General features: G+C 40.6%; 1 protein-coding gene across 12 annotated transcripts in view; it reads left to right on the top strand.

Annotated features, from left to right (window-relative positions):
• Window positions 1-15: 15 nt before the first annotated feature.
• Window positions 16-14919, top strand: part of VTI1A (vesicle transport through interaction with t-SNAREs 1A) — a 365411-nt gene continuing 350507 nt past the window's right edge. For 3 of the 12 annotated variants that reach the window (XM_067709403.1, XM_067709404.1, XM_067709407.1), the window contains exons 1-3: window positions 16-477; window positions 9221-9279; window positions 13187-13297. In XM_067709403.1, coding sequence (XP_067565504.1) covers window positions 384-477; window positions 9221-9279; window positions 13187-13297 — 264 coding nt within the window. In that variant the 5' untranslated portion in view covers window positions 16-383. Of the gene's footprint in view, window positions 478-9220; window positions 9280-9819; window positions 9946-13186; window positions 13298-14919 lie in introns of those variants that run through there. The other 9 variants (XM_067709410.1, XM_067709412.1, XM_067709406.1 and 6 more) reach the window with 7 other exon arrangements.

Below are 14919 nucleotides of genomic sequence, written 5' to 3'. Positions count from 1 at the left end.
TCCCCCCTGGAAACAAGCCCCTCTGACTTGTAGCTTGGGGAGCCGGAGCCGCTTTCCAAAACGTGGAGGGGCAAAAAATGCTTTCGGTGATTCCCGAGAACCCGCATATTTTTTAAGCTTTTGGGGGCACTAACTGAAGGGCTTTTCCTTAGCGAATTTCTTAATCTTGAAGCCCGAACGGAAAATAAAAAGCGCACCCAGCCCAACTTCCGGAGGACCAAGATCGCGAAGAACAACCAGGAAGCGGCCTGGCTGGGAGCTACCCCGGCTTCTCCGCTCCGCTCTCTAGGGAGCTTCCCGCGTTCCTACACCGTCTTTTCCTGCCCCGCGTAGCCCCAGCCCTGACCTAGGCTCCGGCCCGGGCCGGCCACTCCGGAGCCGCCATGTCGTCCGACTTCGAAGGCTACGAGCAGGACTTCGCGGTGCTCACTGCAGAGATCACCAATAAGATTGCGAGGGTCCCCCGACTCCCGCCTGGTAAGAGCCCTGCCCAGGCTGGGCGGGGGTGGCCCGGAGAGCCAGGAGGCTTGGGCAGTGGGCGATGGAACGACACCTGAATAAATGTGTCTCTGGGGAGCGAGCCTGGAGGCAGGTGGTGTTGGGGCCTCCCAGAGGGATGCTTGAGGTTGGTTGAGGGTAAGGGGAGAATCTAAGCTGGGTTGTGGGGTGCAGTGTAAAGAGCCTTTGGCTTCTGAGCCATCTGGGCTCTAATCTGGACTCCGCTGCCTTGTGACTCGTATAACCTTGGGAACGTTTCTCTGAGTCTTAGTTTTGGCTGGGTTTTGTTTGTGAAATATAGAGATGTGAGAGTATCCAAAGAGAATCAGTGAACGTACCCAGATCATGAGTGTGCATCATACAGTAACGTTGTCTTGTTAGTAATGATGTTATTATTATAGGCAGCAAAGCAGTGTTAAGAGCCATAGTACCCGGATTCAAATCCCTGCTCTGCCACTTAGAAGTTGTTGTATTTAGGCAAGTTTCTTAATCTCTTTCAACTTTCCTTCTTGGTAAAATGGAGAGAATTGTGCGTCTCTCATAGGGTTTTTGTGAAGATTAAATGACAACATATGTAAAGCCCTTTCTTGGTGTTGGCTGCTGTAATCATTAGTATCTTTCATACCCCCATCCCCATTTATTATTTTTCATCCTTCCTGGGGATCCATAACCCAGTGTTGTGTAAAACTTGGTACAGGATAATTTTTCTCACTTTTAAAATTCCACCATTTTCATCCAGAAGAGTTTTGTTTTTGTGTTCTAGCACAACTCATTTTCGATACTGGGCTGTCAGTTATGTGAAGGTGGGAGCTGTGTTTGATTTCCTTGGCATTTACTTAGAACGGGCTCAGGAAAATGTTTTAAGTGAATGAACAGATACATAAATATGATGTCTTGTGACTTTTGTCTGTAGGACATTGTTTTAGGATTTATTTTTCTCTCAATACAGATTTAATTTGAGTATTTACTTGCAGAAAAGATTGTGGCTTTGGTGCTCAGTTTTGTTAGTGAAATTGAACCATCTACCTTCGCTCTATGGTGTAAAGTATAGGAAAAGGAGTGCTCATTGATCTGTGAACTGGTGGGCAACTTCCTTGCCCCACCTTGTTAGTCAATCCTTGATGCCAGCAGCAATTTCTCCTGGACTGAAGTTGTCATTCCTCTTTCCCTTTCCCTACCTCCCCCCAAACTTTTGTGTTTGTAAATAATTTTCTTCCTTTCTTTGTTTTTCTTTTTTTTAATATATAAATTTATTTATTTAGTTAGTTAATTATGGCTCCGTTGGGTCTTCGTTGCTGCACGCGGGCTTTCTCTAGTTGCGGTGAGCGGGGGCTGCTCTTCATTGCGGTACGCTGGCTTCTCATTGCGGAGCACTGGCTCTAGGCACGTGAGCTTCAGTAGTTGTGGCACGTGGGCTCAGTAGCTGTGGCGCACGGGCTTAGTTGCTCCACAGCATGTGGGATCTTCCCGGACCAGGGATCGAACCCATGTCCCCTGCATTGGCAGGCAGATTCTTAACCACTGCGCCACCAGGGAAGTCCCCTCTTTGTTTTTCTTACCCCCACCTATTTTCTATTAATAGGGACATTTGCTTCAAGCCAGGTTCTCTGAATTTACACCCCACTCATCTCCTGAAGTCCCAGTTAGTTCTGGAGGAGGTGGAGGATGGTGTCTTAAAGAGGTGTACGAGTCCAAGTGAGGGAACAAGGGGAGAGAACCAAGGTAGCATATACCACCAGGCTTTGCTGCCTTGGAGATTTTTGTGGCGAATTGGCTGATGGCCTCATCACTTCTTGATACATCACCTCGCCTCAACTCTTCATTTCTGCTTTCCTCCACTGCCCAATATCATCTTGATTTTTGTTGTCATTGTTGTTGGAGACTACTTCCTTTGACTTCAGTCCCAGAGCCTCAGAATATCAGGATTTGTGGTTTCCGTGGGATTTTTGCTCATTTTTAATTGTGATAGTTTTAGCTGAGGAAACATTTTTTTGTTTGGGCTAATAGGTTTTGTACTGGGAAGCTATTCTATAAAGTAACAAAATCATTCCTGGGTGCAAAGTTGTAACAGCCAATTCCAAGAAAACAGATTTGTTACAATCGATTTTTTTTCTTACCTTTATATTTTAATGTAACCATTCTTACCACATAGAAGGAAACCTTTGAATTAAGTACCTTAAAAATAAAAGTCTTGACTCTCTGTAGGTACAGTATAATGTAATGCCCAAACACAGCAGCTACATGAGAATTGAGAGGAGACTGTATAACTGGCACTGGAAAAATGCTTACTGACTTGAATAATTAAATGCTAGTAATTCTTGAAAATGCTGTGGTTTCCCTCTTAATAATTACTTGTACTTGCTCATTTTATAATGTTTCTAGTTGATAAATAGAGAAAGATGAAAAATATATCTGTGTAGTTATGAATTTCAGATGTATATCTGTGGACTAACAAATTAATATGTACAACCATGGCGAAAACCAGTATGAATAAAAGTAATTATAATCTCTTCCTGGCATCTTTGGTAGTTGACCCAGAATTTACCTGAGTTAAGAAGGTTAAAAATTGGAGCAAAATTTTCAGCCAAAGCAGTTTGTTCCCCCAAATATTAACTTACTGAAATGGAAGTGGAGTAGGTAGGATTAATTGCAACTAAGTGTGTGCAATATACAATGTGCTACCTCTGCTGTGCATGCACAGTGTATTAAAGTGTTACTTCCAAAGAGAACAGAAAAGATTGAAATTTTAAAACTTTATTTTAGAAAAGAAATTCGATTATTCTGTGATACATTTTAAACAATAAAAAAAACTTTCCTGTTAGACTAAAGTGTTTGAATTTTATGTAGTTTTAGTAATTGGACTAATGAGATAGATCAGTCCCTTCTTAAGTAATATTCTTATGGCACTGTATTCAAACTTTGATTTTAATGATTAGTATTCTGTGGTAAAGTCAGGACAATGGATGAGTGGAAACCATTGCTAATACTAATTGTGACACTCCTTTTCCTCTGATGATGAATCCTAAGTGCGGGGATACTTCGTAGGGGCAGAGGTTCTGTTACTCAGGCAGGCTTCCTGAAGGATCTTAAACAAAATGTTCCTTTGCAATTAGTTGCTTACCTCACCATGAACAGAGAGATAAATGGTCTGTTGTGAAGCCTATCATTTTGTAGATATAGTCAGAAATACCAAGAAAGGCATTATGGCAAATTGATTACAGTTCACACATGGCATCAGATCTGTTTAGAATCCCAGCTCTGCTTTACTAGATGTGCAGTCTTGAGCAAGTTGCCTAGCCTCTCTAAGCCTGTCTCCTCTACCTGGAAAATCGGGGGTAGGGGATAATAGTTTCAACCTTACAGTGTTGTAAAAATCAAATGAAACAAAGCATATAACACTCTATCACACTTTTTTTTCTCCCCAGAGAAAGTACATGATAAATTAGCCACTAGTGATACTGCTGCTGGTGAAGACAACAGCTGTAGGGTTAGTCAGGACCCAGCTTCTCAGACTTTGTGATGTTAGTTGAACTCTTAAAGGAACCTTGGACCTCAATTTTGCTTCCTTTCTGTGCTAGAGTTGGGTGAATCTCTCTTGATGAACACCTACATTTGCGGGGAGATGAGTGATTAGGGACTTGGGGATGTGCACGTGGAATGGGGCTTTGAATTCAGGATATCAAAGAGAGAGTCAGGGAGAGAACTGGAAGTGGTGGGGCAAGACAGGTGTCCTTTCTGGAAGGAAATGCTTCAGTCTAACTGATTGGTTATGCCAAGCCCTGAAGGCTTTTGGACACCATCTAGACATGGCCATGTATGGAAGAAGCCATAGCATTGTTCCATGATTCTCTCTTGCCTTTGCAGAGTGGTTGTAATCAGAGGATTCAGAAAAATCTGCTTTTATTTATGAACACTGTGGTTTGCTTAAAACGTATGTGGCTCTGGAGCTGTAATGTTGATGTGTAGCTACTGAGTGCTTGAAATGCGGCTGTTGCCACATAGTGAAATGATAGTGTTTTGGATATATTGAGTTAAATATTATTAAAACTAAAAAAATGTATATATTAAAATGAATTTCTCTTGTTCCTTTTTACTTTTTGAAATGTGGCTACTAGAAAATTTTAAATTACGTTATGTGACTCGCATGCATTACATTTCTATTGTTCTATAAAATTAGAGTTGAAGAGATGGTTCCAGACCTAATTCAGGAACTCAGGTACAGAGTGAGCTGAAGTAGAGTGGGTAGGACTTGAGTTAGGCATATACACACACACACACATACCCACACTCAACCTAAGTAATAACTTCATTGATTAAAAAAAAAAACTTTTAATTTTAGAACAGGTTTAGATTTACAGGAAAATCACAAAGATAATACAGAGAATCCTTATATACTCCATGCCCAGTTTCCTCTATTGTTAACATCTTACATTAATATGATACATTTGTTGCAGCCAGTGAACCCATATTGATACTTATTATTAACTGAAGTCCATACTTTATTCAGATTTCCTTAGTTTTTTACCTAATGTCCTTTTACTATTCTAGGACCCAATTCAGGGTATTACGGAACATTTAGTAGTCATGGCTCCTCAGGTTCCTCTTAGTTGTGACAGTTTCACAGCCCTTTCCTTATTTTTGATGACTTTACAGTTTAGAGGAGTACTGATCAGATATTTTATAGAATGTTCCTCAGTTGGAATTGGCCTGATGTTTTTCTCATCATCAGACTCGGGTTATAGGTTTTTGAGAGGAGGACCACGGAGGTTAAGCACCATTTTCATCACATCACATCACATCAGGAGTACACACTGTAAGGTAACTTAGCACTCCTGATGTTAACTTTGATCACCTGGCTGAGGTATTATTTGTCAGGTTTCTCCACTATAAAGTTACTCTTTTCCTCCTTTCCATACTGTTTGGAAGGAAACCATAGGCACAGCTGACACTTAAGGAGTAGGGAGTCGTGCTCCACCTCCTTGAAGGCTGAGTATTTAGGTAAATTATTTGGAATTCTTCTATACAGGAAAGATTTGTCTATTCTCCTCCACTTATTAATTCAGTCATTTATATCCATGGACTCGTTTATTAAATACTTCATGTTATATTCTAATACCACTTTATTTTGTTGCTCACATTATGCCAGCTTTGACCATTGGAAGCCCTTCCAGCTGGCTTTTGTGTCCTTTTGCTATACTCCCATCATTGTGGGGCTTTTTTCCCCCTTTTTAACACTTTCATACTTTCTGATATTATGAGGTACTGTAGGATCATCTTGTATTTTTCCTACACCAGTCCTAGAATCACCAGTCATTTCTCCATGGAATCCCCAACTCTAGTCCTTTGTCACAAGGATCATTCTAGAATGGCTTTGTTTTAACATTATTTTATTCATAAAGGGAAACTTGCCATTCTAAGTGGGAAGATTTGCCCCAGTCCTCACTGATACAATTTTTCTTTTTCTGTTTCTCTGTGAATAACAAATGTGTTGCTGAATGCTAAGACTGATTCATTCAGTAAACACTTAGTGAGCACCTACTGTGTACAGCTCTCTATGCTAAATACAAAATTATGACAAATGTGTCAAGAGTGGTCCCTGCCTTCAAGGAGCTGGAAATGAGGCTGAAGGGAAAACTACAGGAACCAATTTCTAATGATCATCAGGGATGCTAGGGCAGAGGACACAGGTCTAGGAATTCAGAGGAGATAAGATCATGTTCCAGGAGGTCACCTGGAAGGATGGCGGGATTTAGCCAACAAAAACAGGGAAAGAGTGTAAGAGTTGCAAGCAATGGGTTTCTGTTGTTTCGGAAGGCCCCGAATCCCCCATTCTATCTTATGAGAGCAGCGCCTCAATTTTCCGTTGAGGAACTCCCTAAACCCAGTCTTGGTGGAACTGACAGGCTGCCATGCCCTGTCCAGGTCAAGAGGTGAACACTTTACCCAAGCGAGGACATTCAGTGAATTTTTGCCAGGAATTGGAATTTTAACTCTCCTTCTGCAGAGACTGTCGGTGACTTCCTGCTCCCTTGGTTTCCTGAGCCACCCTGGGTACTGTCTTCCCTGAGCTTGGGAACTCATCTTTTCCATTGATTCTGTGATCCACCCTGAATTACTCTAATAAATTCCCTTTTTGGCTTAGGTTAGCCAGAATCAGATCTGTTCTATTCAACCAAAGAACCTAAATGGTAGCTTGAACAACGGCTTAGAGTTGTGGGGAGGGGGGTAGATGTGCTTGGGTAGTAAAGGATAGTCTGTCTGGTTAGTATGCAGAGCACATACGAGAGAGCTAGTAGTTGGATATAAAGTTGGAAAGGTCTCTTGGGTCTGGAATGTGGAGGGCCTTGACTGTTAGGCTCAAGTGATCCAATCAGAGCCACATTTTAGAAAGATTAAGTGGGGGAAGGGGTCAGGCAGGGAAAAAGGGAAACCAGGGTGGTTGGTAGCATAGCTTCTTTTATAAAGTCTTGCACTGACTACACTATTTATTCAGTTTACCATCAGTTTTCGAGAACTGATTATGTGCCAGGCTCAGTGCTAAATTTTAGGACTAAGACATGGTTCCTGTCTTCCCAGGGCCTCCAAGGTAGAAGATAAATCAGACCTGTAAGTGAGAGATAAATCATGAGGATTAGGTAAGGGTTCTAGGGATTTTCTGCAAGAGTGAGTAGTTAATTCTTCTGTTGGGTTAGAAAAAGCTTCAAAGAGGTAGTGATTTCTGAAGAGAGTTTTGAATAGCAGTTTGCCAGGTAGTCACAGTGGAGATGGGCAGAAGCATAGGGATTAAAGATCTGGAGTCCTGGAAGTATATCAGGGTTAGAGGTAAAGGTTTGGTCCAGGATAGGCTTGTCTTGTTTCATATTCTGCACTATTTCAAAAATACAGTGTGGTTCTACTATAATTTGTGGAGATGTTAGATGGATTGACATGTACCAGAAGCATATAAATTTGGGGTCGTATACTAAATTTTTAATCTGGCCGTATGTAGGCTTAACTTTCTCAAAGAGGGAAAATCAAGCTGAATTTTAATTCTAAATGTGCACTTTTCTTAGGGAGAAATTCTTAGAGTACACACAAAACACTTTCTGTGATAGCTACCCCCTAGTTTGGAGGGGGGTGCTGATCAAAGGGAAGGAGTTGAGGTTATCAGAACCTAGTTATTATTCTAGTAAAATAATAACTTCTATTAAAGATTCCCCACTTGGTATTAACTATCCTTCTGAAAAGTTAGTCAGCTGCTAGGTATTGTACCCATTCAAGCTTCCTGACTTTTCTAGTCTGTTGTATTAGTCATTGGGTTTCAAGTCACAGAAAGCCAACTTAAATAAAGAAAAAGAAATGTGTTGTTTCAAAAAACCAAACCATGATAAAGTCAAGTAAAACCTGTTCCAGAGTTATCTGGAACAAGAAGCTAACTAACAAAATCTATTTCATCTTTATCTGTCTTTCTATGTATCTATCTATCTATCAGCTTTGCTTCTTTGTAAATGTAGGCTTTCATTCTCAACCACTGGAAATTGGCTTGCTCCTTGTAGCTAGAGCAGTGGATGCCAACAGCTTCTAGACTCACACTGTCATAACTCTACCGAGAGAGGAAAAGACTTTCCTGTTACTACAGGACTTTGATTAGTCTGATTGGATCCTATACGCATCCCACCCTCACCCCCCAGACCAATGTAGCCAGAGGGATTGAGCTACTAGTATTAGTCCAGCTGGAAAGAGAAGGCCATCCTTTGGCAAGTCACTGTGACCAGAGAGGCAGGGTCATAGAAGGACATAGTATCTCCCATTGACCTACTTGGTGAAGAGGAGAGCCTTGAAAGAGTGAGGCTTATTGCCTGAGAAGAGAAGGGTGTTAGGTAGACAAAAATATAAATGGTCAATAAATTAGGTTAGCACAAAACTCAGGTGCCATTTCTAAATAAATGGGCTGATTGATTTGGAATGGGAGTAGGGAAAATTTTTCTGAAAGTATCTGCTAGAACATGTCTCTCCCAGAATGAGGAATTATAGTTGAGTTATAACTTGATTGTGGTTGAGTTTGAAAAAAATCACATACAGACACTTAGCACTTCACAAATTAAAATTAAATTCTCTTGCATCAGCTTATTTGAGCTAAAAAGAATCCAGTAGATGCTTTAAATTTCCATTTTAGACAGTTTAGACTGAGTCTCAGTAGAAACTCTTTCTTACCCAGGATCCCATAACCATGAGGTAATGGCTTTGGGGTTAGAATCAGTACTTCTGACTTCAAATATTTCTTCCATTACACTCAACTCTTAATGAAAGCATAATTTTTTTTAAAGGATTGTAAGAACTTGTCCAGTTTGAAGAATTGTTGTTATATGTGACTTAAATTGTATTCATAAATCCACTATTCCCAATTTATTAAAGTCATGACTTTGCGGACTCCTCACGCCACCACTAAATCTGCTGTTGTTGACACAGTCTCTTCTAAAGGCCAAAATAATTTTTGGTTTCTCTTAAAAATGTTATGGCGTCTCTTAATTCAGTGCTCCATAGGATTATGTATTTCCAGATAGCCTAGAATCAGTGGCTTGTAGTAGTTCCTAACCCACTAAAGAATGATATGGCCGTTTGACTGATAATGGTAATTCTCTACTCTGACCAGAAAGGAAAAAAGGTACATAAAAATAAAAGTTTTTAAATATTAAATTTATCTGTATCCTTAGCAATTCCTCGATGTTATTATTTGTTTCAGATGAGAAGAAGCAGGTGGTTGCAAATGTGGAGAAACAGCTCGAAGAAGCAAAAGAACTGGTATGTGTAGACTTGGTAACATATTTAAAACACACCCAGAGCCGTTTAATCTGATGCCTTCCTCTAAGTCTCTTTTATTCATTGTAGAAATGTGAAACATTACTGATTAGCAGTTCATGATTCAGAATTCATCAGTTTTTAGATGGAAGAGAATTTAATCACTTCTTGGGATTTTATTCTTCTTAGTAAAGGTGATTCATTAAATGTCCACCTCGAATTTTTATTCCTTCATAATACTTTTCGTAATGGTTATAACTAGCTAACACTTGTTAAAGGCATCCTGGGTACTAGACACTGGGTTAAGCGTATTACTTGCTTTTTAATTTTAATTTTCACCAAAAGCCTGTGAGATAGGTACTATTTGTACCTATTTGTAAAAATTGTTAAGGATCGAGATTTTCCCCTGCTTGCTCACCAATAAGTGAGCCTGCCACAATCTCATGGATGCTGACAGAAGACATGAGATTCCTAGGTCAGAGACCAAAGGCTTTTATTAGTCACAGCAAAAGCAGCCACCGAAGTTGCAGCAGGCTTGCGTCAGTTCCCTGAGGCCCAGTTCCCACAGGGCTGATGCATGTTTGCCTAGAAGAGTGCCTGCACATACAGCAGATTATCTTATAGGAGAGGAGCATGGAGCCTGGGGAACATACTGCTTTACAACAGCCTGTAAGTAAGCCTGCTCTTTGCCCCGAGGGACACATTGTTTCTTACCCCAACATTGTTCCCTGCCTGGGAATCAGTGGTCAGGACCTTGCATTCTTGGCATGCCCAGCAAGGCATGTAGAAGCGTGAGAGACCCGCAGAGGAGTGTCATTACCCCCATTTTGTAGATGGGGAAACTGAGGCTTAGGAAGATCGAGTAACTTATCTGAAGTCCCACACCCAGTAAGTGGTGAAGTAAGGATTTGTACTTAGACATGCTAAACCCAGAGCTCTAGCTAGCTTCTCAAATCAAGGAGCAAAAAGTATTAAAATATATTGTGCCCTAATTTCTGGCTTCAAAGCCAGGTATTGCAAGTATGATTCAATTTGTTACTGCATTGTGGTCCTAAATGAGCATGTTGCTTTTCTAAATACTGAAGGGTACTACTTGGTGTTCTAACTGATAAACTTACAACAGTTTCCCAAAGCGTGTTTCTGTTAACTGGTGTTGCCTGTTCAAACAAGTTCGGGAAACTGTAGCTTAAACAGAATTCTCCAATTCTGGGTCTTTTTTTGGTTATTATTTTTCTATAGAACCTTCTTAGACCCTAAAGTAGGCTACGAGGCACGACAGGTCTCTAGGAAGGGACCCTAAGGGGCAGCACTTCCCAGGCTTATTTGCCTGAGTAACATTTGTTAACGGGACCATACACCCGGGGCTGCTGCTTTGCAGGGTCTGAGGAATAGGCGGCAGTAGCCTCCCATCACACCGCAGACCTTTCCTTCGTGTCTGTGAATGCAAAGGAGGCGAGTTGCAGAGCTGATGCTCCATCTTGCCTGTCTCTGCTTCCTTTCTAGCTGTCGGAACGCCTACGCTCTCCTCACCCTGTAAGATCTACTTCTCATCTCACTATCTCTGCAGGGGCAGCTTTGTTCTAACTCCTCAGCTTCTCATGTTTGCCTCTCTTTTGGAAGTTTTCTTTTTTTTTTTTTTATCCCCAATACTTTTCTGTTTCCTTTCTCTCCTTTTTATAGTCAGCTGTTTCTCTCATGCTTCCTGGCCTTCACGTGAAAAGACTGGCCTTTTATATACCATAGCTGCCAACCAGGACGCTTCTTCCTTCAGGTTGGCAGGCTTTACCATAAGTGATACAACAGATCAATTCTTTGGATGTTGAGTTAACTTCTTATCTTGTTGAGTTCTCAGTAGCGGGTGTTTTTGTTTTTGTTTGTTTTGTTTGCCATGAAAACCTGTGTTTTGGTTCATTGGTTTGCCTTCTTTTGGAGACGTTGATTTACTTGATGATGTTAGAAAGCTGGTTTCCTGATAAGCAAGATGTCACTGTACCAAGAAAAACTGAGTTATACCCCCATGGAGCTTACATGGTCATCTCCGTTTGTTACTAACGTAGAGTTTTGTCTTAGATATGTTTCTGTTTGTTTAAAATGATCAGGCAGCTGATTTACTTAATTCTGAGGACATCCTTATTAAGGATACTGATCATTATATACTGTCCTTTTGATGAGGATGCTGGGAGAAGAACTTCATTATGATTTTACTTATTAGGAGGAGTTGTATTTCTGCTGAACAGTTTGCATTAATCTCTTGGACACTACATGTCTCATAATTACCACTTGACATTGGTCACATGAATGTTGTGACAACGTGAAACTAGTGCATATTAGCCTTATTTCTGGTTTCATTTAAAGTGCTTGTTGTGTGTTTCCTTTTTTTCTTTCTTACCTACTTTTGGTTAGTTTTAAGTGTCCTTGTAAAACGCCTGAAACAAAAATGCAGTTAACGCTCGGATTTTCTCTTACATGTACTTTGCAGTCATTTGTCTGGATGATCCTGCTCAACCTTATTAGAACTAAGTACATAATGACGATCTCAGAGAAGTGCTCTAAGTAATTGCCTTGCTGAGTAACTAACTTATTGGTGCTTCACATTTACTTTGAGACATGTCAATAATTTAAATGGTTACTGCATAAATCAAGGGTAATTAAAACAATCTTTTTTTTTAATAAAAATTAAGGCCTGTGAATTGAAACATGGTGTTTTGGTTTATCTGAGTTCTACTGTTGTTACTCAGACTCTGACACTGGACAAGTAAGAGTTTTATTAGTGCCAAGTGTATAGTGTTCATGGAAATAATTTATTAGGATTATTTGCTTTAAAAGGCAAAATATCTGACAACATTTTCGGTTGTGAGTTTATTAGACATGGCCTGAGCCAATTTGTAGTTGTTGGTTTTTATTTTTTAATGCCAGGTATAAACTACAGCTGATACCTTGTATCATGCTTGCTGTATTTCTTCTTCATCATCAGTAATCATCACTCCTATTATTCTCATTAATCTAGTGTTTACCAAGTAAGACACTGTCTTAAGCACATTATAGGAATTACCCTGTTTAATCTTCATAACTGCCCTACAAAAGACGTACTGTTTTTAGAAATGGAAAGAGTAAGACCCAGAGAAGTTAAGAAGCCTGTCCAAGGTTGCATGACTAGTAAGCAGTGTAGCCTATGATGTGAACTGTGAACGCAGGCGTCTGACTTGAAAGCCTGTGTTCTTAACCATCATACTATTTCTGTATTGCCTCCCGTTAAATGCTCATGTGTTGTATGCAAAGTGTTACATCACGACAGGTTGTTATAAAGTGCCCTGCTCTGATTTCAGTGAGCTGTGTAATTTTATGTTACTGTATCCATTTAACTCCATATCAACATGATTAAAAAGTATAAGGCTGGAGTTCAAGATCCCATATTGGTTGCCATGGGATTTTCCTAATCAGAAAAGACTTTCCAGGAGAATTTTCACCAAATGACTAAGACTGGACTGACATTTCATAGAATAATTGTAGAAATAATGGTTTGGTTTATCTTGGCATAGTTCTGGTGGTTTGGGGTCAGAAGACCAGACCCGGTTGGGTGGAATGATAGGATACTCCACGGATAGTCAGATCATTATCATTGAGGATGTTTGGCTTAATGCACACAGTTTTAAAAAATGCTTGACAGAGTAAACACTTTGGCACTCTATATGTCCCTTGGCAAGCACTCAGTACCTATTTGTTGACCTTAACAAACATGGAGCACAAAAATAGTCCCAGTGTTCAATTGACCACAGGCAGTTAGCTCCCTGGGTCTGGTTCCTCAAGTTGTAAACTGAGGAATTGGAATTAAATCCTTTCAGCTGGAAATGTCTAGTCACATGAAGAGTAAGCATATGGTTTAAGTCATGTTTTTCTCTCACCCTTCCAGTTGGAACAGATGGATTTGGAAGTCCGAGAGATACCTCCCCAAAGTCGAGGGATGTACAGCAACAGGATGAGAAGCTACAAGCAAGAAATGGGAAAACTCGAGACAGATTTTGTGAGTCAGATTGCACCCTTTGTTGTACTTACTGGTCTTCACACTGGTTTTCATGTCGTTTTTATTGTTGCCCCCACACGCCTCAGTCAGCATGAAGTGCACCGTCTTTGGGAGCTTGTGCCAAAGACTTGGGGATCTAAAAATGCTTGTAGAGCTGGCTAATGATGGACTTGAAGGTATGTTGGATTCCTGACTCACAAAATAGATCCAAATCATGTGGTTTTTTGAGTTTAGATAGTATTTATTGGTATTTAGCATTTATTAGGATTTTGAAATCCAATTTTGGGCCTTTTCAGAGTTTGCAGTCTTTAAACTGCAGTGTTCATGGATGGACTTCAGGGGCTCGTGAATGTCCTGAAATTATATCAGTATTTTTAGATGTGTGTTTCTATGTTTTTTCTGGGATAGGCTTCATAGCCTTTATTATTAGAGTCTTAAAAAGATACATTTAGGGCTTCCCTGGTGGCACAGTGGTTGAGAGTCCACCTGCCGATGCAGGGGTCATGGGTTCGTGCCCCGGTCCGGGAAGATCCCACGTGCCGCGGAGCAGCTGGGCCTGTGAGCCATGGCCGCTGAGCCTGCGCGTCCAGAGCCTGTGCTCTGCAACGCGAGAGGCCACAACAGTGAGAGGCCCACGTACTGCCAAAAAAAAAAAAAGAATTACATTCCTGAAGAATAGAGTCCTTTAGGTATCATGTATTTGGATAAGCATTTCTCAGATATATTTTCTATTATAAAGAAAAATGGAAACAGCAGCTAGGAGCTAAACATTAGTCTCCAGGTTTTCATTAAAAAATTCATGTGTTCATCTATTTGCTGCCGCAGCTGTCTTCTGCTGTGTCAGGAAACGTCCTTCACCACCACCACCACCACCTTCTGTTGTACGGGACTCACAGTTTATAAAGTGCTTTAACATGCATTATTCATTTCACTGTAGGAAGGGTAGACAGAGCAGATGCGGATTACTATCCCCATTTTACATGTCATAGAACCAAGAGGTCCAGCTTGATTATGGATTTCATTCAACAAGTCCTTCTTGAGCCCTGTAATGTATCAGGCAGTGTCCTAGGTGCTGGAAAAGAGCCGTGACTAAGAGAGAGAAAGTTCTTGCTCTCGTGGAATTTATATTCTAATGGGGAAGACAAGAAACAAGTGAATACATCTGTCGTAATTTCAGGTAGTGATAAATGCTATAAAGAAGATGAGTAAATGGACAGACAGTGACCAGCAGGGCGGTCTGGCTGTTTGCTAGGGTGTTCTCTGTGCCCATTTTGCTAGGGTGTTTGTTCTCTGTGCCCAAGTGGGAGAGAGGGGTGCCTGTGGTTACAGAAGGGGGGGCAGAGGAAAGACCTCTAAGGGCATTGCAGGCATGGTGAAGACCTTGGCCTCTACTCTCGCTTGATGAGAAGCAATTGTAGGGTGTTGAGCGGTGAGTGGTCCTTTGCTTCTTGTTTCACAGCTTTGTCCACTTTACCTTACCTTATCACGTGAGGCATTCGAATAGAATGTAGGAAATATTTATGTAATTCTCTTTTGATTCTTATTGTCTTTTTATATATAATTCTGTTGTCTTTTAATGGAATGAAGAATATCTTCTTAAAGACATTTGATAATTTCTTATA

This window comes from Pseudorca crassidens, chromosome 16 (genome assembly GCF_039906515.1).
Source record: "Pseudorca crassidens isolate mPseCra1 chromosome 16, mPseCra1.hap1, whole genome shotgun sequence".
Taxonomy (NCBI): Eukaryota; Metazoa; Chordata; class Mammalia; order Artiodactyla; family Delphinidae; genus Pseudorca; species Pseudorca crassidens.
This window is presented reverse-complemented; position numbering and strand designations above follow the sequence as displayed.